The sequence below is a fragment of the Apus apus genome, chromosome 14 (genome assembly GCF_020740795.1).
Source record: "Apus apus isolate bApuApu2 chromosome 14, bApuApu2.pri.cur, whole genome shotgun sequence".
Classification (NCBI taxonomy): domain Eukaryota; kingdom Metazoa; phylum Chordata; class Aves; order Apodiformes; family Apodidae; genus Apus; species Apus apus.
The window spans coordinates 5,284,138-5,310,396 of NC_067295.1; the positions used below are offsets into that span (position 1 = coordinate 5,284,138).

General features: G+C 43.7%; 1 protein-coding gene across 3 annotated transcripts in view; it reads left to right on the top strand.

Annotated features, from left to right (window-relative positions):
• MAD1L1 (mitotic arrest deficient 1 like 1) overlaps positions 1–26,259 on the top strand; it is a 347,925-nt gene that overhangs the window by 253,762 nt on the left and 67,904 nt on the right. For all 3 annotated transcript variants that reach the window (XM_051632510.1, XM_051632511.1, XM_051632512.1), the window contains one exon: positions 10,177–10,367. In XM_051632510.1, the coding sequence (XP_051488470.1) occupies positions 10,177–10,367 (191 nt within the window). The remainder of the gene's footprint in view (positions 1–10,176; positions 10,368–26,259) is intronic.

Sequence of the window (26,259 nt, forward strand, 5' to 3'; positions counted from 1 at the left end):
ATGCCCTCTGTTTGAAAGCTGGTGCAGAAATTACCCCATGCAGTTGTTGGGAAGCCAGAGTTTTAATGGTAAGAAGTAAGGAATGGACCTGTTCATTTACATATAATTCCAGGCCTTATGTGTCATCTTTTGTGTAAACCATGCAATTTCCGGCACGGCAGGGAACGCGTGCTCATAATACAGAGGGACAGGAATGTGAGCTGGCTCTCAGCATGGATCAGGGTTAAAGAGATGCCATCTACTAAAAAGGAGGGGATAGGAAAGAAGAAAACATGGTCTGCAGGAGCTATGTGGACCAAAAACAGGCATGGATATTTAATGAATCCAAGTTGTCAGACCAGCTCAGGGGAAATTATATGTCCTGGTGTCCCCTCGGAGTGGGCATCAGAAAAAACGGAAGAATCTCTCTCCTTTCCATGTGTCTTGAACTGAACTTCCCCTGTGCCTGCTCTGAATCACAGCTGAGACCAGCTGCATGTTTTTCTTGTTGCTCTTGCAGACAAGGGCTGCTCAGCTGTCCCTTTACCAGTCAGACACACTAACCTGAGATGGACATCTTTCTCTATGACACTGAAATGAAACTCCTACAGACTCTTTAAACTGTAGCTGAGGGCTTTCTAGTATGTTTCCAGTGTAGGTTTCACATTTTCATGGAAAATGAATGGCACTGGTTTCTGTGTTGTCTTGTGATTTAGAGTCAGAGAGTTCCATAAGTACTTGTTATTCCTTTTTTCTTCTTTCTTCTCTTTCTAGGAAGCTAGAAGTCTCTCTTAGTAGCAAGTCAGTCCCAATGATGAACTTAACAATTAGAGCATTAGTGCCCATCTTCCAAAATTTCTAATAAAATTGCATTAATATTTAATACCCAATTATTAAATATTTAAAAATTTAAAACAGAATTGGTTTGGAAGTTAGCACGTGATGAATAATTCAGAATTGGGAAATGAGACTCGGTGCTTGGACTGAGAGATGTTACCTTTCCCATCTCCCTGCCCAGGGATGATTTGGGTGGTCCTGCCAGTTTTGGCACAGTTTGTGGGGATTGCTTGGAGACTTCAAGTCTTCACCTCTTGCTCAAGAGCATTAGCACAGGGTTAAGGGAAGTAACCTCCCTATCCATAATAACACTTCAGACTCATTTGATGGAAATATGAGCTCCAGAGACTGGAAAAATATGATGGAAAGCCTGGTTATCCAGGAGATGGCTCTGTTTCCAAACATCTTTCATGCTCCAGGGAAAAAAAGATAGCTTGTCTTTACATCTGTCACATTCCTATAGCTTTGTTATTTGAAAGCCTGTTTTCCCCTCTTGCCATTCTGCTGCTCCGTGCACAACCAACGTTTTGTTCAGCTCCAGCATGAAGGATTGTTTTCATAGAATGGACACTAGAAAATTAAGTAAAACATGAAAAATATGCCAATAAAAATAGGGCAGAACCTGCAACCCTGTGAGAGGAGCTCCAGGGCGCTCAGAAGAGTGCACAGAGGAATTGTCTGTGTGATTTTTGAGCAGAGTAAGTGCTGCTGCAGGAGCATGAGGAGCAAAAAGAAGGGTCTGGGGAAGGTTTGAGTGGTTGGCATCTAGAGTGCTCTCGGGCCAAGAGCAGCATGTTTGCAGTGCCAACACTTCAAAACACTATTAAGGCATTAAATGGGACAAAGAGAGGATTGAATAGAAGGAGTGAGTTGAGGCTTTTTAGAGCTTTCCTTTGGAACAAAAGCCCTAAAGCAAACTCCACAGTTTTCTCTCATTAAAAACACAAATAAGGTGGCATGCTGCAGAGACTTGCCTTTATCTGTTCTAGTGCAATTGTATTTCCATCCCTGCTGGCTTGGCTACAACTGTGTGCATGTTTCCTCTGTGCCCCTCCAGCCTGCCTGCTGAGCACAGTACCCACGGCTCCATTAGCCTGGGCCATGCAAACACCTGAAATGGCAGGCTGACCTTTCAGCAAAGCTGCCTTACCTAGGGATGGGGGCACTGGGCTTTGTCTCAAATAAGTGAGTTCTGGAGCTGGTAATGGTGTTATAATGCCTGTCAAGAAGAAAGGTAGTTCATGGGCAGGAAGGGATTTAGTCCAATACAGTGGTGTGAGCTTAGTTACAACCCCCCTCCAGATAGGGAGTCTGCAGGGTCTGCAGCTGGGTCTGAGTATCCCAAATAAACAATGAAGGATGCCTGTATGGTGCCTTGTCCCATCTCAGACTCTGTCTTAACTTGCTTCTTTGCTAAGCTACTGTAAATCATAGGAATCTTTTAAGGTGTTTTTTAATTCTATATTTAGATCCATCTGTCTGCAAAGCTATGATATTGTGTTGTGAGTGCAGACTTCACAGTGCAAGGAAGAGAGAGATACTGTAAGAAACATAATCTTGGACACCATCTTTCAGTCTAAATGGCATTTCCATGAGTTTCAGCATCAGAATTTGAGCATAGAAGGTTCCTGGAGTAAGAACAAAATGGCTGTGCTCCTGAGAAACCTTGAAATCATCTCCTGACAGTGGAGAAGAGCTCCTGTCTGTAGCCTCGGTGAACATTGTTAGATAATAAACTTCAAAGCACTCTAATGTATGATTGAATATTGTCCACCCTGCATTGCGAATGACTATAACTCCTGCAAATAATCTTCACTTTGAGAAGGAACAAACAAATATTTCTGGAGCAGTTTTTCTGTGTTTGTTTTAATAGCAGATGTTGGGATGCTGTTTCAGAGGTTTAAATAGCATCCAGTGTTTTGGGGTAGCAGTAATAGTAACGATGTGCCAGTGGAAACAAGATAATGGGCAGAGTGCAGGGGAGGTGATCAGACAAGGGATAAATTCAGCTATTAAATGCTTCTGCAGACCACCCCATGTAATTAACAATGTGTGTTATATACGGTAATTATATAGTCCCTGGGATTAATTCTTACATTAGACACTTGAGTGGTTTCAAAACCATTCTTTTCCTTGGAAACAGTCTAGTGGAGAAGTGATTCTCTTTCCTCTGAGAAGCCATAGAAGTTATGCCCCTGTTCTTGCTACCAAGAACTATAGCCTATGAAAAGTCCCAGTGATGTGATTTATTTTTTTTTTTAATTATTACTTCAGAGTAGATTACCTGGAAAACAGGTAGGCTGGAAGTCTTATGCTTAATATTTGCTCTCTGGTTCTAGAAGCAGATGATGATGACTTTCCTGTAAACTTAAGTGACACAGTATATTATTTTTCAGGTGAGGCTGTTTTTTGCATCTGAAGTTAATGACTAGCTCCAGCTCTGGCTGACATCACTTGGTTCTGGGAAGCACTGTTGGTCTATAATTGCCATATGGAAGGGAGATGTGGCTATAGAAGACTTTAATCATCATTTGGGGGGTGGATGGAGATGTCTTCTTGGTTGGCTCACAATTTATGACCAGTATGACAATCCTAATTCCCAAACATCTTGTGCCATATCATACTAATTGGTGAAATCCACCTTGGGCAATAAATAGCTCTCCTGAGGTTAATTTATCCTGTGTCTGGGGTGAATGTTGCCATCCCCACTGAGTTCTCTATTGCTGCAAGGAGGATGTTAACATCATTTAAGCCAGTGATTTTAAAGCCACCCAGGGTCTCTTTACACAAGACTGTACTGCCTTCACTGAGGAAAATGTGGACATACTGCAGGGGTGGCTGAGGAGCTGAGCTGGGCTTCCAAAAGCCTACTTGTTTCCCACCTTTCCCTACTCTGAAGCATCTTAGCCAGTGAGGAGGAGAAGGAAGGGCAGAGGAAGCTCCAAGCAGTCCCCAGGCTGGGATCCCTGAGGGAGCCTTTTGCTTCGTTGTGGTTCATCTACCAGGGCTGAATCCTGTACCTAGGCCAACTTCAAGTGTGCTTGTGAGGTTTGCAACCTTGCAGTGTAATCTCAGGATTACCAGGAGAAGAAAAGAACCCTTTACTTAACCCTAATCCATGCTGTATGTGTGTGTAGGTACTACAGGAGAAAGTTCATCCTCTTCCATAGCTTTCTCTCTAGTCCTCAGTGTCCTCCTCCTTTTATCCTAGCCTTCTGGTGTCCTCTGCCACTTTATGCAGATTATCTGAGTATAAAGGTTAATTGTGGACTTCTCTCCAAGAGATGGTACCCTTGTAAAAATGTGGGTTGTCTGAAATGGGGGCTTCAGGCAACCGTCTTCAGTGAACGGAAACAAAGGGGAAATATTCTTAGTGGGGAGTCCTTGGGCAACACAAGAGCTGTAGCTGCCCACAGTGGTGGAAACCTTTAGTGGTAACATGCTACCTTTGAAAAGTTCCCTGAGCTGCAGGAAGGGCAAGCGGGTGGTTGGCGGAGGGGGTGGGAGGTGCACTGAACCATATGGTACGTACACAGTTTAAAAATAAACCAGCGTTGAGTGATCAAATAAATACCACTTAGGTTTAAAATTGAACAGCCCGAGCAGTCTGTTGAATATAAAACTGTTTTTACCTTCAAGAAAAGTTATAATTCATGGTTGCAATGTCACAAATGGCGAGTTTTGCGAAGCGCGGTTTCAGGCTGCCAGAGAGAAAGGTCGGGTGAGGGTGGGTGGTGTGGGGCTGCCGTGCTGGGCGGGTGGCCTGGTCCCACTCCCCCAGGGCATAAAACACACCTATAAAATCTATCAAAGCGAATTTTATTTCTCAAAAGCAATGATCATAAACTCGCCGACATCAGAAAATGCTCAGCTCTCCTTCTATTAGCCTTTGCTTAATATGATACAATTTATTTTTATATGGTGTCCTTCACAGCATATCACAGAACTCTCTTCAGACACTTCCTCATAAACTAAAGCTGGAAGAGAAAATTTCACTTCTGGGTTTGAACAGGGAATGACTGGAAGGATTTTGGGTGCAGAAGGGCAGGATTAAAGCAGCAGAGAGTCGGATGGGAAGGACAGATCTGCAGTACAGGAGTGTAATTAAATAACAGTCTGGGGGTACAAGTGGGGGTGACTGAAGGGTGACATTGCATGAGAGGCACAACGTTACAGAAATGGAGAGAAGCAGCTTGTCTAAATGGGAGAGAATAAGGGTAATTGTGGCCTTCCTTCTTGGAATGGAGAAAATAGCCTTTCCCCTTCTCATTATAGACCTTGTGAGTATAGGATGGGACTGCAGGCTGAAAACACAACCTAAGGGTGTTTTTTAATAGAGTAGGGTTGGTAAAAGTACAGTATCTCCATAGCAATGCTGGATGGTATCTGTCTGAGGCATTCTGACAGGGTCAGCAGGGATGGGAATTAATGTGTAAATACTTTATCCTGTGTGTGTTGGAGTGAGTGACCCCCAAACATGTTACTAAGGGAAAATAACCTTTACTGGAGAGTTAGAAAGGACTTCAGGCCTTTTTGAGAGAGAGATTTATTAGCTGGGATCACAACTGAATTAGTGCAGCTACATGGCTTGTCGCATCTTTGGGGATGGGCAGAACAAATTTGTGTTTTCCTGGAGAAGACTAGTGATATGTTTAATTTCATGCCACTTTTGGCATGCTGCGTGCCACATTGTTTCCTCCTTTTTCCTTGGGGAAAAGGCTAAGTGTGGATTTGGTTTTCTTCAGTGTAGAGGTTGCTGTCGCTGTTGATTGACCTAGCTGAACTTGAAGCAAGAGCCAAAGCTGTGGTATTTCCAGGGAGCTGTGAACATTTTTCAGATGTAAGGAGCGTAAAACTAATTGAATAAAAAGCAGTGACGTTTTCAAGATGAGACCAAAAAAGCCCAAATCATATTTTATTTATTTATCCAAAATAATTTGCATTATTCATTGAAGTAGATTTAAGTGTGTGAAAATGCAAGGTGTTTCAAGAAGCAGCATCATTAGGGGTAGGCTAATCTTTTGGCTATGTTAATTTTGTAACAGATTAATGATTTTTTTTTTTTTTCAGTGAAGATTTTCCATTTCCCCATCAAACTCTTCAGGATGAGCAACTCCTTGTACATACTCTTGGCCTGAATACAAAGAAGATTACTATGAGTTCTGTATATTTTCCTGTTCTCTCTGTTCTCCTCCTTCATTTATTTTTCCAGGCAAAATGGCAGCCAGTCATTATCCCTGACTGAGGTATAATCTGCCAAATCTCACCCTTATTTTCTCATTTCTTATTTGTTTCATTAACACTTCAGTGAGAGATGCTTCACTGTCCCTTCTTTGGGATGAATGATGTTTATGGTGTGACTTTTCCCACACCTGCAACTTCTCTTGCCTGTTTTGTGCGAGTCTTCCAGTCGAACATAGGACCTCACACAGGGGCTATAAATACAGGGATTCTAGTTTTCAAACAGTGCCTTTTAAAGACATAATTAAACCTAATTCTCCAAATGTTGTGAAAGATCTCGAAGAATCAAGACTTTCAGTGTTCTGTAGGTGGTAGATGAAAGGGGTGGAAACAGTAATGCTATCATCTGTTAATGCACTTTGACCCATCCTGAAAGGCTCTCACTCTGTTCAGTGGCCTCTTCAGCTGTGCCTCCAACACTGCTCTGAAACACACTGAATTTGCACTCTCTGGAAATGATGACTTTTAAATCAATTTTTCCTGACTACGCTAGAAATTTGGCGGGAATTAGCAGTATTAGGTGAGGCTTAAGAATTAGCACCGTCACGTCTTTGGATTCAGACACGGAACAAACAATGAGCTGCCTCTTAGCTTAACATCTTCACTTGGCTGGGGAAGTATTAGAAAGATTAAGTACTGTCCCCAAGTCAGTGCTGATGCTGCTGTGCTGTTCTCTGGGTGCAGGGAATCTGCAGTTCCAGAGCAGAGCTGTTGCATGGAGAGGCTATGTAGGTACCCACTGCCTACAGACAGGCAACCTGTGTCATTTTAGACACCTCAAAGTGTCAAAGATGTTGACCTGGGTCTTGCTGGTACGATACAGAACATGCAGGATCTATCTTTACTGCTGAAGAATGGTGGGAAGCTGTGAAAAATATCCTAGGGCGTCTAGGCTTTGTTTCAGCAGTGGGATCCCATCCTGCACTTCTCAAGTCTCAGATTACCTTCTCACCAAGTTACTCTGCCAGGAATGCTCCTCACGATGCACCTTCTTGGTTGTGTCAGCAGAAAGCTGGGGAGTAGTCACAGTCCTGAGTGTTGTCCTGAGTTAATTCGGGAGTAGCCCTGAGTTGAATTGTTTCCATGGAATAAATACTGCAGGAGTTGTGCATCCGCAGTTGTTACAGCTGAACTATTGAGGACTGCACTTGGGCATAAAGGAAGAGCAACCTGGTTTACAGTCAGGGTTTAAGGGATGTTTCACTGGGGACAGTTGCAAACTTAAGCATTCCTGTCATGTCTCTCTTCTTGGTTTTTTTCTACCCTGTTCCCAACCTGTGCCGCTAAAGAAACACTGGGGATTTGCTGATGGAGCCACTGAGAGGATGACAAGGCTTTATCCTGTACCTGGCTGGTGCTGGCACATCTGTCTGTGTCTACATTAGCAGTTACTGAGTTCAGCACCTTGTGCCAGGGGCTGACACAAGGCATCTCTAACAGGGAGATAAAGTTTTTTCATGCAGATGAATTCTTTCAGCCAGGAGGGCTGACTCCTGCTACACCAGAACTGCCGCAGGCACTGGAAGGAGGGCCAGGAGGAGCTGCAGGAGGAGACCAGGGCCAGCTGTCAGGAGTGGAGGCTTGCTAGGCCTTCAGCTGAATTGCAAGGCTCAGGGTTTCTTGCATAAAAGACTGATTGTAGTCAGTTTTTCCCTTTTCACCCTGAGGGCAGTGGAGGAAAGCAGTTGCTATCGCTTAGTTGCTATTCTGAGTTCACATGGTTGTAGCCTAACTAGGCCAGTGCTGGTGGGTGGGTGATAAGGATACAAGCCAACGGGTGTGAAGAAGCTGGTGATGGTCATTAGCAGTGCCCAGTCTGGGAGACAAAGCAGCAAAAAAGGCACTAACTCTTCATGAATAAGAAAAGCTGTTCAAGGAGTTAATGAATTAGAGTGCCATCCACCCCCAAGGTTATAAAAGCCAGGAAAGGCAGCCTCTGAGACACAGTAGGAAAAGGCAGATTTACTTTTCCAAGGCCAGGCTGCATTTATTAGGAAAAAAAAATTACTGCTGTTGGATGTGTACAATATATTAGAGGCAGTGTGTCTCTGACAGTGGCGAAATGTTGTTTACCACGGCAATGTGGTCACTCAGTTTTTGCTTTCATATATAGGATTTTGTCCTTAACAGTTGCATAGCTGAATGAAGACTGTGAGAATATTGAGGTCAGAGCTGCCAATTAACTTCCTAATTTCAGAGGCTGATTACTCAATTAATCTAAGGACCAGACCCAGCTGAGATGATGGGGAAAAAGTTGTAACAATCCAAGGGAGGATTGACTTAATGATGCAGTGATGAGTTTGACATGAATGGGAGGATGGTTGGACAGGAAAGACAGCTTTTTCAAGCTCATGAGAAGGGTCAGTGTGTGACCCACAACCCTTCAGGCTTCTGAGCAGTGTTTGGATACTCTATTTACCTTATATCCCTTAGCAATTGGGGGATTCCCTGTATAGCAATGTTTTAATGGATGAACTGGTATGTGACGTTCCCCAAGACTGGTTTGCTCCATGCAGCAAAATGAGATAAAGCTGGGGAGACCCAGATTAAAGGTAATACTTTGCTCATACATCATCTCCACAAGCAGCTCAGGAAGGTGGAGCTGAATTAACCAAAGGTAAGGGCTTGGCCAGCATTAACTCTCCCTGCATGGATGCTCTCACTCAGTGGTAAAGGGACATGTAGTTTTCTTTAACCATTAAAGAGTTCCTGTCCTTGCCTGGGGATTAAGCTGAATTGGATTACGGCCAAAGGACTTCTGAGCAGGGGCATCCTCAGTGGCACTTTAACTTAACACACTGCATTATCCTTTTGTCCCACCTGGAGAGCCTAACTAAAGCAATACAGAAGATAAGAGGAGACTTGCTTTCTTCTGGTGCACTTGCAGCTGCTCAGAGGTTAATCACAGGCAAGTTCATGGCCTTGCAGTTACCATCCCACTCTTCCTGCACTTGCCTGGGAGACTGATGGAAACACTTTTTGGCAAATACTCGAGCAAAACTTCCACAGCCTGCTTGGGAAACAAAAATACTTTGGCATGGGCTGTGTAAGCCCAGCCAAAAAGTCTTCCTTCATACGCAAGCAGTCACCTTACTTAAGTGTCTGCTATCCTAGTTCTTGACTCTAAACTAGCTAAAATAAAGACATATGGCCTAATGTGCTGCACTTACATGTTTGATCACAGCACACACCAAGCCTTAAACTTCAGAATGACAGAGTTATCTGAATGAGGAATTCTGTTTGTTTGCTGTTAGAAAGAGTCAGAGGTTTTTTTCTAACCCTGGACTGCAGTGTTGATAAAACAGACTGACTTTGTAGACATCTCTTGTGTATATTAAAGTAAAGCTGATCTCAGTAATTAATGGGGGGATAAATTGAGGTTTAATTACTCAGAAGACACCTTGGGTGAAAGATTCATGGTAATTGTTGTGTATCCTCTTGAAGGATTCACAGTGCTGGCGGCTCCCTTTGTAGCAATAAAATGCAGGGTGAGTGGCAGGCAGTCTCACAGGACCTCTCTTCTAGAGACTAGTCCACTTAAGGTAGCAGATGCAAAAAGGCAGTGGTACTCTTCAGGCTTTTTATCACAATAAAGCCCCTTCCCAAATCTTAAGGGAATCCTAAGCAGTATGTCAATTTGAGATCAAAGCACTTGCAAGCAAATCAAGAGTATGTTGGAGATTTCCATTATAGGCAACTACCTCCTGGTGCAACCACACAGAGGTGTGCTTCTGTTTATTTTTCCACTTTCTTGCTTCCTGTAGTGTAACACCCTTCTCTTGGGCTCCATGTGGAAAATAAGATATGTGTGTTTGAGGAAATGGATGCTGTGGCTTTGAATTTTGTAGCATGTTGTTAAGAGGCTGGCTGAGCAAAAGAAAAATCCATCCCACCAAGACAAGTCTGTTTCCCTTATTCCCCAGTTTATTATCTTTAGGTCTGCTGGGACCAGGAGAGCAATGTAGCTTGCCTGTTTCTTTACTCTGCCTGCTTAATTCACTTTTAAAAAATTTAATTAACCTTTTCAATGCACTTAGTTTGGCTAGCAATGTACATAGGGTGCAAGGGCTCTGTGCTGATGACGTATACGAAAAGTACCCATTTTCTTTCCCCCCATAGAGCTGAAGAAGCAAGTGGAAAGTGCAGAACTAAAAAACCAGCGTCTGAAAGAAGTTTTCCAGACCAAGATCCAGGAGTTCCGCAAGGTGTGCTACACACTGACAGGGTACCAGATCGACATCACCACTGAGAACCAATATCGACTCACCTCCATTTACGCTGAGCACCAAGGGGACTGCCTGCTTTTTAAGGTAGGTCTCTGCACCAGCTTCTGTGGGTTCATGGTTCTCATCCTGCCAGTGTTTGCTCTTTCTCAGTGATTAGGCTGGAAAAATCACCTCTCCCCAGCAATGTGACAGGGCATTTCTTATGAGGGAAGTAAAGATGCTTTCTTCTTTTAAAAAAGTACTTTAGAAGGTTTGACATCTGGTCTCCCACTTATATATCAAAGTCAGGAGTGAAGAAACTGTATACGCATAGCACCTAAGGCATCTGGCCTTGTACTTCACCTTTTTTATACTACCAGTTATATATGCCACAGCAATAAAATCTTATGTAACCATCAAGGTTTCATCCTTACTTCACTGTGAGATATATGTCCTTACTGTCTCTGCTATCCTCTAGCTTGTCTGTATGTCATCATCTTGGCTTTATGTAAATTGGAATCCTTTTTGAGCAGCACCTCATCCTTGTGTGTATGAAGTGCCATTTATGTGAACAGCTCAGATGAGTAGCAATAACACTCTGTCTTCTGTCAGTCTGGTACCTTTTTTGATCTAGTTTGGTGATCTGAGGTTGGGTTCTGGCTTCATAGGTGCTGTTTCTCTTCCATGTTGCCTTCCAGCTAGCACAGTTGGATTGAGAGCTGCGGTGTGACATTAGACTTGCCAAGCTGTTAAGTTCCAACTTTACATTGATTCAAGTGTCAACAGCCCAGGTTTACTGGTCACTGGGAGAGCTTTCTCCTTCTCAGTGACAAACACAACTGGCACTTAAAATCATGCCTGCCTCCCTCTGATTCCCTCAGGGTGCATCTCTTTTATAAGAAGTATGAGGCTTTTGGAGGTGTTCGGTAAAGGACTGTACAAGCAGGACCTAGAGAAGTTCTGTTTCTGCAGACCTACTGCTGTGTGCCAGCAGGGATTGCTGCAGTATTGTTTCTTTCTGTAACAGGATGTTTTGCAACTCCAGAGCCTCAGAAGAAAACCCTCACCAAAGAAAGCAAGTGAGGTAATATAAGACAGCACCTAGAATCCTTGCTAAAATGAGGCAAATGTCACCACAACTGTTGTATTACTTGGTGTTAGGTCATTTCTGGGCTGCGACAAATGACAGGAAGAAAATAAAGCTGGCTGTTTGGGAAGGGGGATAACTGTCTAGGTTTTAAGGTACTGTGCTTGAATCCTGAAACCAGTTCTCTGTTGAGATGATGCAGTGCTCTTAGCTCTAAGACTGCCTATGCTCACACCTGTAGTGTGAAATGTTTAGTGAGTGAAACTTCAGCAGATTCCTGGAGATGTCTGTTGGATGCCATGTCCAGACAGTACAACTAGCAGTTCTTTTGTCATAGGAGAGATGGTGTGCTTGGAGAAAGTAAAGACCACGTGAGAAAATGGCATACTGCCCCCATGAACAAAAGCTGGCTGGCTTCTCAGTTGTTTGTCTCCAGTAGGATCAAATTCTTCTTCATGTCATGGCAATAGAAAAAAATTACATGCAAGAGAATAAGTAATCAAGTATGGATTCCTCTCCCTGAACCCTCCTTTTGCTCTGTCTTCTTTGCTCAAGTCTTTATTTCCAAGTATGTCCAGAGGATGGAGGTAAGTGACACCAGGTAGAGCAGCAGCAGCAGATTCAAGATCTCACATTTCCCAAAGGTGGATTATTCATGCAGCTCCTCAAAATCTCTTACCTTACACACCTCTTCAGGTAAGAAAGGCAGATTTGCTAATCAAAGCCTGAACAACAAAATCTCAGACTCTTTCTCCTTGTTCAATAAATCGCAGACAACTCCCACTGTCCCAGCTTAGGGCAGCAGTAGCACATAGACAACAAATTATTTCCTTGCTGAGTCCAAGCAGCTGGTTCTCATGTATGTACCAAGGCTTGAATCCTGACGTCAGCTTCCAGCAAAGTTGTGTTTGTGCTGTGGAATTTCTGAGCCGTAGCAGGCCGTAGGTGTTTGTGTGCATTTCATTAACCCAAAGAGGTCACAAAGCAGGGAATGCTATTTGTATTTATTCCATTCCAGTGATTTATGGAACAGGGCCTATATAATTAAACCAGAGAAGTCCCCTGGCACTTTACAAGCTTCTCTAGTTTGCCTGTAAACTTTAGGGCATATTTCAGTCGCTCTGCTGGTGGCATTTAATTTTCAGTGGCGCTTCAATAGCAGGGGTGTAATAGGAGCAACTGTAATGTAACCCTTCAAAGTTAAACAAAGATGAAAGATGTGTTTGGTTTTCCCAACCAAGGTATGCTGTTACTGTAGTAGAACTTATTATCTGCCTGCTGTATGTCCAGCCAATTCACATTAATTGGAATTACAGCTTCAGTGAAAGGGTTAATCACAGTGCCGTGCTGTGAACATAAATGACTGCATGTATAAATGAACACTGAATTCCAATGAAGCAGTATCAGTATTCATCAGTGATCCCTGTTGATACAATAGATGAGCCCATCGACCTGAGGAATGTTCCAGTGATTTTCAGACCCTCTGTGTGTGAGTGGGTGGGCAGCAAGGCTCATCTCAGGCTTCACAGCTCGCCCTCACTTGCTTGCTCTTTTTTATTCTTTTAATTAAACGCTGTGGAAAGTGGTGTTACAGATTCCAGGAGCTTAGTTCCTGATTATTTTATTCTTTTATTGTAGGCTGTAATGCATTGTAGTTATTGGGGCACTTGACAGTTTCATATTCTGTTCCTGTTGCTGATACATTAAATGTGTTAGGCCATGGCACAGACTTCATGTTCTGCATAATGCTTGGTTGGTGAGTCTGGGCAAGGCAGCCCAGGAGATATCCAAGAACTGCACTGACTCCCTTTGTAGCAACCTATTAAATATAACTCTTAAAACAAACAAACATTGCTGGGGAGCCTCAAAACCAGCTTAGCCAACTTGGAATTAAGTGCTGGCAAATCAGGATGTCATTGCTTGGCCGTGTGTGTGTCAGGCTGTTTATCCTTGTCTCTGGGTAGATCCTGAATGAGTAAGGAAATGAGGTCTTTAGAAAGGCAATGACAGTCGTTTCAGACAAAGAAAGTCTTTTGGTAAACAGAAAGACTGGTCAAATTTGAAGAGGAGATGATTTGGAGACACTTGTACAAATGAACAAACAGTGCAGAGAAATTAAATCATGGGCTTTTACTTTTTGTGTGCCTAAAGACACAATCTCAGCCAAAGCATTCAAAGCCAATAAATTTAAAATGAAAAGGGTAAAAATTATTTTATAGACCCCATGGCTTCAAGGTGCTGCTGACAACAGGAGCTCAGTAGGTTTTCAAAAATTGTAAGGTATCTTTATGGACAAATAATAATACCTAGTTTACATAAAATATTTGTATTTAACTTCTCTGCTATGAGATGTAAAGACAACCTCTTACAGAGGTTGGGAAGAAATTTCCTCTGCATGCTGCTGCTTTTTTTTTTTTATTGGTTGTGTCTACCTGTGGTTTTGCTGCTGCTGTACCTGGCAACCTTCAACTCCATCCTGTGGAAATACTTGGGATGAAGACTTTTGTGAAGAAGAGAGAGAGTGCTTAGAGAGAGGGATCTGTGCTTGCACAGCTTAGCATCAGGTTGGCTGGGGTGTGCCAGTGAACAGTGTACAGAGTGAGCAAGATGGTTAATACAGGCATTACTTCTTTCACCTGAGTGCTCTTGGTTTCATCTTGAAGCTGACAGTACTGTTGGGAGCTCTGAATCCGAGTCTGCATGCTTGGCGTACCTGCAGTTTCAGTTATTTCCTCCTTGAACCAAGCAGAGTATCTCCAAGAAGCATGTTCTAGCTGTTTGTTTCTTTTTACATCTCTATCTTCTCCCCTCTCCTCCTCTTCACCCTTGATGAGTCTCGAGAGGAGAAAGAAATCACAATTTTGATGGAGTGCTCTTCTTCCAGCAGCCGTCTCGCACTCTTGCACACACAATCAAAACTAACAATGGGGCTCATCGGTGGAGCAGGCCAGGCAGCAAGAGATTGATTAGAGAATGTAGGCCTCTGTTAACTCCTCATTCTTGTTAATTGCAAGTTATTTTATTTTTATATTTTGTTTTCAATTTACCCATCTGGTTGCTGGAGACTTGATATCTGCTCAGCTCTGGGGACGCCTGCTATTGTTGTGTGAACATGATGCCTTTGTGCCAGATGATTGTGCTGGGATTCCTGGAAGGGTCAGTGAGGACCCATCTTGGGTTGCACTAATCAGCAGCTCTAAAACAGGAGCTGTTGAGCAATCTGTGGAGTTAAAGCATCAAATCCTCTATTTAAACTTCCTATGCATAATTTTCCTTCAGATGTTGTAGCAGCCTGTTTCATGTTAGGATCTAACTTTAATTCTTGCTTGTCTTCATCTTTTTCTGGACTTTCTCATGTGTTTTTTTTTCCTCCCAACAGTTTCCCTCTTGCTGCATGTGCTTCCCTGAACAGCTGCCTACCCCCCAGGGCAGGGTAGAGAGTTTTTACTATTTTTTTCCTTCTTTCTTTTTTTAAAACATTAAACCAGTCACCTGGAGGATAGTGGAACTGGAGGAGCTCTACCATAAAGTTTAGGTTTTACTGCACAATTTCAGAACAAAAAGACGCTGCTCCAAGACTTCAGGAGGTTGAGCTGAAACCTCCTTCTAACTGAGCAAAGTTAATTCTCTGCTGCTGTTTCTCATCTGTATGAGGGGAATGATGCTCCCGCCAATGTCTCTAGATAGTTGTGAGCAGAAATTGACTGTGCTGCTTTGAGCTGGGTAATACACGCCCCTGTTACCTGTCGGTCTGGCACAACACCTGTTTGCAGTGTGTTGGCACCACTTGCTCCCCTTCTCTGTCATGCCTGTGAGTGTGCCGGGTAGACCCAGCTATGGAGGTAATTAATGCTGATAATGTTAGAGAATTATTCCAGTGACTGAGTCTTTCCTGACTGGCAGGTGGATGGTACATGTTGAGGCTCTTTGAAAGGTCAAAGATTTGTCTTGCTGATGAGTGCAGCAGGTAACAGAAATTAGTTCAGGCTTTCCCCTCTGTTGAAGTGACTAGTGTGTTACACTGTGAGGCAGATATACAGCCCCACTTCAAAAAACAAGGCTGGTTTTTGGGCTGAAGATGTGAGGTTGGCTTGCAGGTGCTGTTCGTCTGCATTTCCCTGTTTGCTTCGTAATCATCGGCTGTTGGCCAGTGAGTTGGCATTTGCCATTTCCCATCCCCGTGCCCCAAGGACATGGTGGTGCTGGTGCTGTATCCCCAGGTTTCTCTCTTCACAGCACCCTGCTTATGGTGGCATGAGCTCCACCTCTCCATCTGCACTCTGCCTCTCTCAGCAAAGGAGCAGGGCACTGGAAAAAGGCAGTTTTCAAGATAGTCCCACAAATTCTGTGCCTGACTTCAGCCACCATCACTGGCAGTACTGCTGATGGCCTCATCCAGGCAGCAAGATCTGGCAGATATCAGCCATCCCAACCTATGAACCCTAGCATCTGTTTTCACAACTTCTGCAATAACAGCAAATAACCCAATTACTGGAATAATTATTTCTTTTTTAAATAAGCTTGCAACTCACCTCTGTCCAGAAATCCCCTTTTCCTTCATTAAAACATCTAGTATTTAGTGAAATGGGAGAGACAGCCCCTGCTTCCTAGCGGAGAGTCACAAGCCCCAACATGGAGCACAAGTCACTGATGAGAGTTTAATTAAACTAGAGTATCCAGGCTGGCTTAGCAACATGTATGGCCCTGGAGGGATGCTCAGTGGAGAACATCATGCAGGACAGGTTATGCTCTAACTCTGCTTGTGCCCACATCCAGCAGCCACTAGTTCCATCCTCATGCCCCAGGGCAGAGCCCAGCAGCCCTGCACCAAGCACAAAACCTGCTGCTGTGCCAGCTTATGTTAGCAGGAGGCAGAGCAGATCCTGGCTGACTTACCTGCTTCTGTGAAGGCCTTTCCTTCACTTTTTCTGGTTTCCAGCACCTGTGTGATTGCAATTTGCTGAAGAGTTTTTCTTGTCACTGGCTGTGCCTGGTCTCCCTGTGGGAGGTCTCAGGAGAGAAGAATGTCTGTCCACCCGCTGCTGTATTTGAACAGCTTACAAAGGACTGTGTGGGCTGACAGAGCTGTGTTTACACACACAAGATGAAGACAGTGTTAAATAACGGATAAAGCAGAGGGGACATAAGCAAACCCTTCCTGGATTCTTGTTCCCATCTCTGCTGCTAAATCTCTCTGTGGCTTTGTGCTAAGTCTCTTGACTTTGTTTTCCTGCATCCGTCTCACCTGACTGCAGGATATTGCCATTTGTGGTCTTCCACAGGGGTTTGAGAAGCTTTTTAAGATGTTCTGTGGTAAAGAAGCTGTGTGTGAATGGGTTGGAGATATAACCAGTGCAGCTGCTTTTGTTACGTGTGAATGGATGCAGCAAATTGCCCCTCAGACGCCGGGTGCATCCACTGTGGGCCAGGCAGTCTGGGGCAGCACAGTTGCCCCTTCCCTTTTCTGTGGGTACCTGCTACCTTTAATTGGCATGAAACCTCTTCAGTTGATTTAATCTATTTCTTTGAATCTCTGGTAGCTTCAAAAGGTGTTCTACTTCGAGCCTGTGTGATTGGTGCTCTTGAAGGAAAAGGTGATGCCTTCGAGTCTGGGCGATGGGGGAAGACCAAAGCCTCACTGCAGCGCACATGAAATGGGTGTTTTGCAAAGCAGCTTTTGATGCACGCTTGTCACTTTCCCTGGCTGCTCTGTTGTGAATTTGCAGAACATGCAGAGCTGTGTCAACAAACCACAACCCTGCTGTTTGCTTGCAGATGATTATGTTCAAAGCTGCAGATGAAAAGAAGTGGAAACTGCTGGAGGTTTTTATCCTTTTGCGTTCCTGGGTACCCCTCTTCTCAGCTGTCTTCTCTGGCTGCTCCACTCTCAATTATTTGTCTGGCTTTGGACGTGAGGAGGAAGGGACAGGTCACCTGTCCTGCCTTGGGTCAGTTCTGGGTTTCTGTGCTGGGGTTGGTCTGCTCCAAGGCTGCTGTGTTCAGCTGCAGGAGGGCTGTGTTATGACATTGTCTTCTGTGCCATCCTTGTGTGACAAATGCTGTCAGGGACTTTAGCAATCCTTGTGGCTCTTTCTTCCACTTCTGATCCTGCATGGACATCTCTGAAGCCTCATTTTAGCTAGCAGCAAGGACTGCCTGGCATCACAGAGGGCATGTGGTCAGAGGATTGCCAAGAGAGTTTATGCTTTTTGTACCACTCTTTGACCTCTTCCCTGCATGTTCCAGGAGCAGGTTTGTAAGCAGACCTCTAGGAAATGCTGTTAGCACCAGGAAACACATCTAAGGTGAGATGCAGCTGGTAATATCCAGCAAAGCACCCACCAGCCCGTGAGTGCCTCAGGTCATCACACCACAGCTCAGCCTGCACAAAGCCACTGCCAGAGTGAATGGCAGCTGTACTTCTCTCTCTCTCAAGAAGGCAGCATGTTATTTAAATACAAATATAATTAGGACTTCTCTCTCACTTGGGGATTTATAGCTACTGCCTGTGCTTGACTGGGGCAGAAGATTTTTTTGATCTCTAGGAAGGAGGGGGTGTGTGTATATTAAAATTTGTTCACAACAAAAGATTCCCATGCTGGCATAGTTTTGGGACATCTATAATTTCTGTCTAAAGAGTAGGTCTGGGTTCATATAAAGGTCTTCTCCTTTGTGGCTTCATTCAGGATTTCAGAGTTAAAAGACTTCAGCCTAACTTCAGTTTGGATAACAAGGTGGTTGGTCCTTTCCCGCAAGGCTTGGCATGAGAGTGGGGAGGGATGTAGTGGGAGAATAGTAAGGAGCAGAGAATGGAGTGTGTGGTCACAGAACCGCTTTGGCAGCCACAGGGCCAGCATCAGGGGTGAGACAGGAACTGGGATCTCGCAGCCATATGTTCCTGTCATTCTTGTGTTGCTTCCACTCTTCAAAGTCTAAATGTTCAGTGACTACATGGCTCTTAACCATGAAGTCAGTGTTGCATAAACCACTTAATGCGCTTTTGCTCAAACCGGCTTGCCAGTTTAAGATAAGAGCCTGTATTTCAAACCTCATTAGGCAGCAGCAGTTTGTGGGATCCCAGTCTCTGCCATGTTACTTGTTCCCTGAGACCTTTACCTGAACAGAGGTCTCTTTGCTTGTAGGAAGCAAAAATACTAACTTCTGTGCTTTGCTGCAAGGATGTGTTCTGTCAATGTTACAGTATCAATCTGTTAATGCTGGTGTCCTTGTCATGGTGCTGTATCTGTGGAGCAATGACAGTGTGCAGCAGTAAACTGAAAATCCTTCTGGAAAGCTTTGTTACAAGGACTGGCTGCTGTGGTTCTGGTGGACTCCTACCCTGTGCTACAGAACAACAGATTTTGCAGTTCAGCTTTTTACTTTCTGTGTACTTAAGGATTTAGTACTTAACATGGATACAGATTAATGTTGGGATTTAATAATGGATCAGCTGTCTTTATTCATGCTCATGGAAACTGTGAAAAACCTATCCTCTTCTCACTTTTGCTTCAAACAAACAAGTACATGAATAATCTTAACTCCACACACAAGAAACATTCATTCTGCCCCATGTGAATGTTAATGGGAAGAGCAGGTAACTTGATACTCTTTTAGGACTTTGAATTCAATGTATTTTCTTTCTTGCCAATTGCATGAGAGCATCCTTTGAGGAAGAGGTGCAGAAAGGTATTTTATGTCAAATCTATCTTGTAAGGATTCATAGCAAAATCACATTGCTGCTTTCTCCTCCACAAAGGAAGCAGGGAATTCGAGAGCTGAGGATGACCTCCAGCTTTGTTAACTCCCAAGATTGTCTTTTGATGGCATCTTTACCATCTAGAAGAAGACAAGCCTGTCTGCCTGTATCTTGGAGGGAATACATCAAACTGAGGCTTGAATATTTTGATTTGTCCCTCATCTGTATTCAGTTTCAGTTTAAATGGGTAGCTGATAATGGTGGTTCTATCTCAACCATGTTCTGGTGAGCTGACATAAATTTCAACCTTAAACTGCAGGGTTTGTCTGTCTTAATGGAAGGCACTGGAGGGTGTTTCATGTGCTAGCTGTCACTTTGCATTTCTGGAGAGGGAACTGTCTGCAGATTTCTGTGTGAAGCAGATAATGGGAGAGGTGCATGCAGCAGAAGGCAGGGGATATAATCACATTGATGTTTTCAGCACCTGGTTCTCACGCCATGTGCAGTGTAGCTATAATGGGTCTGCAGCAAGGGTTACTAGTCAGGTGTCAATGTGCTTGTCCCTGCAAAAGCTCTTGTGTTTCTGCCTGTTGAAAGGGCCCAGCTGACAGTTGCACAGAGGCCCAGAGGTTTTGGACATATGTGTAAACAGCTGTCCATGGCAGTCCTTCCCAGGAGGTTGTCAGACATCTGTGCATGTATCTGTCAGGCAAGAATCTCACTGTGTTGTCCTGGGAAAGCACAGGAGATGTCCTTGGCTTTTTGGCAGAGTCACTGCAACCCAAAGTTGTTTTTCTTCATATAATTCCATTAGAGCGATGACAGTTTCAAGTTGGAACAGAAAAAGACCTGATGAAAGGACCACTCTGTAAGTGGGGAAGATAGACAGAGTGGAAGCAGTAACTAGCAAGGTAATAGACGGTGATGGATCTATAATCTCTGAGGCTGCTGTAAGCAGTAAATTCCTAAATAGTGTCCTTTCAGCCTTAACCTATTTATTTGCAAAGTGCTAAATTTAATTTTCCTTAGTCTGCAGGAAAGCAGCATCCCAGGAATAAACCTTTAGCCCAGCCAAGAAGCTGTGCCAAAGTGCTTGTTCCAGCATTTCCATTTCCTCTTTGCACAGAGCGTTAGGGCTGTGTGCCCCAGCACATCACCTCTCTGGTGTGTTGGTGTTGTGATTCTGGAGGTGGGATGTATCCTGCTCTGGAGCCTTTTCAGAAGGGGACATTTAATAGCTGTAGGTTCAGTAAAACTACCTGGACTCTCTAAGAGCAGGATGAATGAACCTGTCCTGATGTAGGAAAGCTGGCACATGAAAGCAAGCAAGAGAGCTAACACTGCACAGACTGATGCTCTGTCTGTCCCATAGGGCTGCAGAGCTGAAGGCTCTCAGCTCAGAATAACCTCAAGTGTTGAACAGAACATAAAACCCCATGTATTCTGAAACTTTCACAAAGCCACATCTTGAGGAAGAAAAGTGAGTTTTCCAGCCCTTTCCTCACCAGTCTGCAGGTTCCTTGGATCATGCTCTTTCTACTGTAGATGTGGATGCAGATAAGAAAATAGACCTTGTTTGTGAGTTGAGAAGGTGTCTTTCTCCAAGGACCTTTCTTCCCTATTCTTTCATTTTAAAGCACATTGTTATAGAAAACATAATTAGCCACACTGGAAGTCTCTCAGCCTCCAGTCAGCTTGGCAACAAGTGATAGATGTAGGAGGATGCTCCATCTCTCAGTACCCCAGTGTTGGTTAATATTTACATTTGAAGATTTTCCCCTTGCCCAAGGGATTGTGTAGAAATCCATGAGTACTTATGTCTTGGAAGAACATGAGGTTTGCTCTCTGCACTGAATAGAGTGTTGAGAGGGTATTAAACTGAAATGGCTGCTCCACAAAAGATTAACTTGATCAACTTAAAAGCACATTTTCCTACCAGATTTTTCCCCCTTGAGCCAGGTCTACAGGGAGGCTTCTTGTGCAGGGGGTAAGCAAGCAGTAAGCAAAGGCCTTCAAACTGCAAAGGGGCATCTCCAGCTTGCCTGAGCTGTTTCCATCACTCAGGGACTGAAATTTTAATCATAGAATTAATTTTTCAGAAACCAAAGTGCAAATCTGTACCCCTAGTGGCATTAATAATGGATGCAGAGAAGAGAGACATTGAAAAGAGAAAGAAGGGCCATGAAATTTGGGTTTGGGGAATGAACTTTATTATCATAATCATTATTATTTTGGGGAGATAATGTATGGGTTAGATCTCCTTGTCCCCTTCTTCTTGTCTATGCCTCATTCAACTCCACAGAGTCCACTTCTTTTCTCTCCAAGGGCATCTTTTTCTAATACCCTTCCCCTCTGCTTGTCTTTGCCTAGATTTTCTTTTCCAGGGTAAATATCCAAGCCTGTGCATACTTGGTCCCACTCCTCATCTCCAAAGCAGCCCCTGAAGCATTGGGGTGGCTTTGGTCAATACCATGGTAAGTGAAGCATCAGGCTGTGGGGTTCACCTGCTCCAGCCTGTTAAAAGAGCACGAGGCCTGAAACTGTAGCCAAGATGCCACAGCTTTTTTTCTGCCTTGTTTTTGGCTCCATCCTTCCTCTCTCAAAAAGCATGCAGATTGTAATTTTTTTCCCCCTAATTAAAAGTATTATATACCAGAAGATTAATTAGAAATGAAAGGGATTTTTTTTCCTTCCCTTTGTGTCGGTGGAGAAGGCCTGTGCCAGGCGGCTGCCAGAGGAAGCTGGGATTTCTCCCTTTAATGGATTCCAGGCAGTTTGCCTCTGGACAGCTATCTTATAAATAATGAATGGTTGCACAGATTTTCCCAATTCTCAGGCAGTGCAGGTGGTCTTCATTTCAACCATCCCAAACAAATCTGGAAACAGCAGGGCATTCCTAGCCTCGGTCACCATGTGAAAGGGACAATTCCTCATGTTCTTTTTCCCCTCCTCATTGCATGCATCATGAAGACCACCTACAGTTATGGATTTGTATTTTCATTTATTCAAAATCCCATCATGCAAACACAACTGTGCTCTGCTGTTCTTCCTCCCTGTCACACAGTGCTGCCAGGAAAGCCAGCATGGGCATTTGCAGTTGGTGGGCATGTTTGCATAAGGAGGTAGTCTTCTTGTGATCATATGGGCTGACGTTCTCAAAAGCAGCATGTGGGACTGTTGTCAGCACACAAGACTTAAGCCCGGGTACACGTGGATGATTATAGGACATAAGCAAGGCCTTTGTGATCCCCTCCAAGGCTCACAATAAGAGGATGATTCCTTGACTTGTTAACTAATCTTCAGAAATGAGGATTTGGTTCAATGGGTGCTCCACAGAGACCGGCCTAGAGAAGAAATCCTTTCCCAGAAGGATAGCTATTCTTGAGTTAAAAGCACCCAAGAGTGATTTATGCAGCAAGGGGACTTTAAAGCGGCCCTGGTGTAGGGATGAATTTCAGCCTGGAGGAGAAATGACACAGCATGAGGGTTTCTCTTCATATTGTGCCACTTGCCCTGTTTATTTCCTCGCCATAAAAATTGAAGTGGTGACTGCAGTTAAGATGGTGAAGGTCCCCAGCTGCAGAGAGCTCCTGTGGTCATCAGCCACCTGGTTCAGAGAGAGGCTGGGGATTGCTCCAAGAACCTTTTCTGTGGCTCTAAATACAGCAGCTAATGACACCTTCCACTCAGCGGGAAGAAAACAGAATTACTAAACTTGCAATTTGGCACAGTGGGAGTGTGAGTTTGTCCTGCCAGGTTCTTGTTGCTGTATATTTCCAAGATTTTTTTATTAATTTTTTTTCCTCCCAAGCAGGTGTAATTCAGATCAGGGGGTTCATTTTAAGACCTAAATTATGCATATAGAAGGCACAGCCCCAAAAGGAGAAGACTACTGCTTGTAAGTCATCCAGCTCAAAAAGAAGAATGTGGAGGTTCTCTGGGAAATGCCACATCTCTTGGCCTTATGAGTAATGTGTAGTGACATCCTATTAGGAGCCACATTCTCAGTACAGTGTTGAAGGAGAGGTGTGTATTTCCATATAATTTTAATCATTTTGACTTATGGTTTACCTTGGTGCTAGGCAGGCTGCACAGAGGTTCCAGGAGAATACTATTTTAGATGGCTTTGGGGACAAAAGGAAGAAGATGGCTGAAGGCAAGGTTAGAAATTGCTGAACTTGAGCAAGTTTTGCAGTTATGTGCTGTGATAATTGAAGGCTTGCTGTTAAATGCTGCGAATCTGCTGGAAAAGGAAACATGACCCCAGTTAGGGCACGCTACAGACTTTTGCTGCCAGTATGAGGAGGCAGAATGTTCTTAGGGCAAGAGGTGCTGTTTGAAAAGAAATATGAGGAGCAGTAATGACAACTTAGCAAGGCGCTATTCTTTTTGGGGTGGGGTAGGGTGGGTGTTGTAGAGGGGCCATTCATTCATTCATTCATGAAGGCTCATCCTGAAGATAACATGAAAAACTCCAATTTCTCCAGCAATGCCTGGAATGGACCTATTGAGCTGAGCCTTCCCTGATGCTATCAGTGGATTGTGAGGTAAAATAACTGAATACTGTGAAGGTAAAACTATGCTTTACTAGTTCCCCTTCTACTCCTCTTTATGTTGTTGCCCCAAATCTGTTATGGCACTGGGGGACAGACAACTCTCCCCCACTCAGACTGGTGAGATGTGCTCAGAAGCTAATTTCTGCAGCTGGCACCAGAGTGCTCAGAGCAAATGAACACATGGTTTCTGGAGCACTGACTTGTTTAAATGTTCTTATCAACTATTTTGCAGTCTTTGTTAAAAGAGGTCAAAGCTCATCCCCCTGGGTGGAAACTTCTTGAGCACAGAACTTATTATTAGGGCACTACCATATCTTGTAATTAGGGATGTAATTCCCATCTCTGTAGAGAGCCGGCCTATAGCCTGGGTACCATTTAAGAATTTCATGAGATGAATTAAGCAAGGGTGGATTGAGCAATACAATGAATTGCAGCAGGGATCACTTGCCTGAAGTCCTGCAGGTGTTTCAGACAAGATATGAAAAGTAAATATGTTCCCTCACTGTCCTTGCCTTTCTTTTCTGTAGTAGTCAGCAGAATCCCCTAGTTCTGGGTGCCATGCAGTAGTGACAATCTGATGTCTTGAGGCATGGTTATTTGAAAAGTTACCTCATCCCCTGGTCCCTGCTGTAGAAACCAGGAGAATCTGTTTCTTTTCCTTTCTGACACTGAAGTATAAAGATGTTTGCCTGCAAAGACCCTGTGTCTTAGAAAATCATCATTGCAGTGCATCTGAAGAGTCAGATTTTGGCAAGCTTCAAAGTATGATATAAGCACTTTGTTAACTTTTTTTTTTTTTTTTTTTTTACCCCTTTACCCACATGGAAGGTAGCAGTGCTGATGGGATTCTGCAGGGAGTACTGGAGTTTATAAGCTTTGTATAAAATCATTTATGTAAGTGCAGAATAAATCAATCAAACTTGGAAACTAATAAAAAAAAAGAAAAAAGAAAAGCTATCAGCTTTGGGCTTGAAACAAGGAATAGGTGAAAGACTGAAAGAAAAGAAGGATGAATTGTGAAGGAAAATAGAAACAAAGCTGTCATACAAAACAGGAAGGAGAAAAGAGGAAAAGAACAGTCATAAAACAGAAGAAGCAGAGGAAGGGCATGTAAGTTAATGCGGTGTATTTTCCTCTAATTATATTCATTTGATGTAGATTTGTGCCAGGCACTTTACAGCAGTGTTAATGAGAAGAAGGAAGCAAGAGTTGATATCCATAGTGATTTAAAAGGTAGAACTTAAATCAAATTGCTGCTCTTCTGGGTGATCATGGGTATATTTAGCAGCACAGTGTGCTGTGCGCCGGTGCAGTCTTACACCAGCTGTTTTGAATGAAGATCTCAAAGCACATTGTGTGATTTCCAATGCAGTATTTCACTCATTTCTATGCAATCTCAGGTGCTCAGAGCAACAGTTGCCAGTTGTTGCTGTGTTCATATTTTTACATAGCACATGTCAACATGGAAGCTGGGTAAGATGTCCGTTGATGAGACTAGCCCTGCCATCTTTGTCACTCTTGTCCTGCACCCACCTTTGGAAAGTTTTTCTACAACCGTGTTATCTTTAGGTGTGATGCTCTGCATGGTCTGTCTCAACCATAATTCACCTCAGAAATGGAACATATTCCTCTGAAAATTTGCATTTACCTTACTTATCACACATCATCCTCCAAGTGGACAATAATCTTGTTGCCCCCAGTTTCTCCACCTCACTCTAAAGATGCAGAGTGCTGAGGAGTCACATGCTGTGCTTGTGATTTCTCAGTAGTGCAGCTTGTGCCTCTTCATCCACAGTCTAGATTTCATGGGGAAAAGGGGAAAGGGTATTTCCAGGGATTACGGAAAATTTGCCTTCCCTTATGTGTTGCTCAAAGAAATGGAAAGCTCATGCACACATGGACTGCCTTACTGACAGGTAGGCAAAATGCTCTGGAATTATTCACACTGGCTCCTGCCAGAAGCTCAGAATTTCATGGATTATCCACTGAGGCAGAGATGAGGTGAACAGTAGGGGTTTAATGTAAGGAATGTTTTCCCTGCTTTCAGCATGTCTCTCCAGCTCCCATCTCTGTTCCCTGATTGCACTGTAATCTTGCTCATTACTCTGTGGCCATAACCTCCTCTCCCCCTTTCAGCAGTGGAGAACCAGCAGCCAATTTGCGTCCAGAATTAAGGTTCTGACCTTCTCTGCTTCCCTCCATGCTCAGTGGCTGCTGCAGGAGGTACATAAGGCTCTCTACTAATTGTCAGAGAAGAAAAATTTCTGACCCTGAATTGTTTGCCAAGATACTCTGTTGTTTATTTTCCTCTGTGCAGCAACAGTTTTCAGCAATTGCAGAGGATTGATTGCTCCTGGAGTTTATTGGAAGTGCCTGGTTTTAAAGGCATCTGAAATATTATGGGTGTCAGATAGGAGATAGCTGGTCACTCTCCTGATCAGGAGAGTTGTCCTCAGTGCATTTCACCTGCCTTTTGGGAAGTGCCAGTCATACCTAGGAGCTGTATTTGCTCTTACTGATTGAACTAATAATGTTTCAGGTGAATTGCTTGTTAGAGAAGGTAAAATTGTAGATTTCTCTCTGGAAAAAGAGATGGGATTGTTCTCCCAGCTGAAAAAAACTGCAAGTTTTGGGCACAGTTGACCCATTTGTACACAA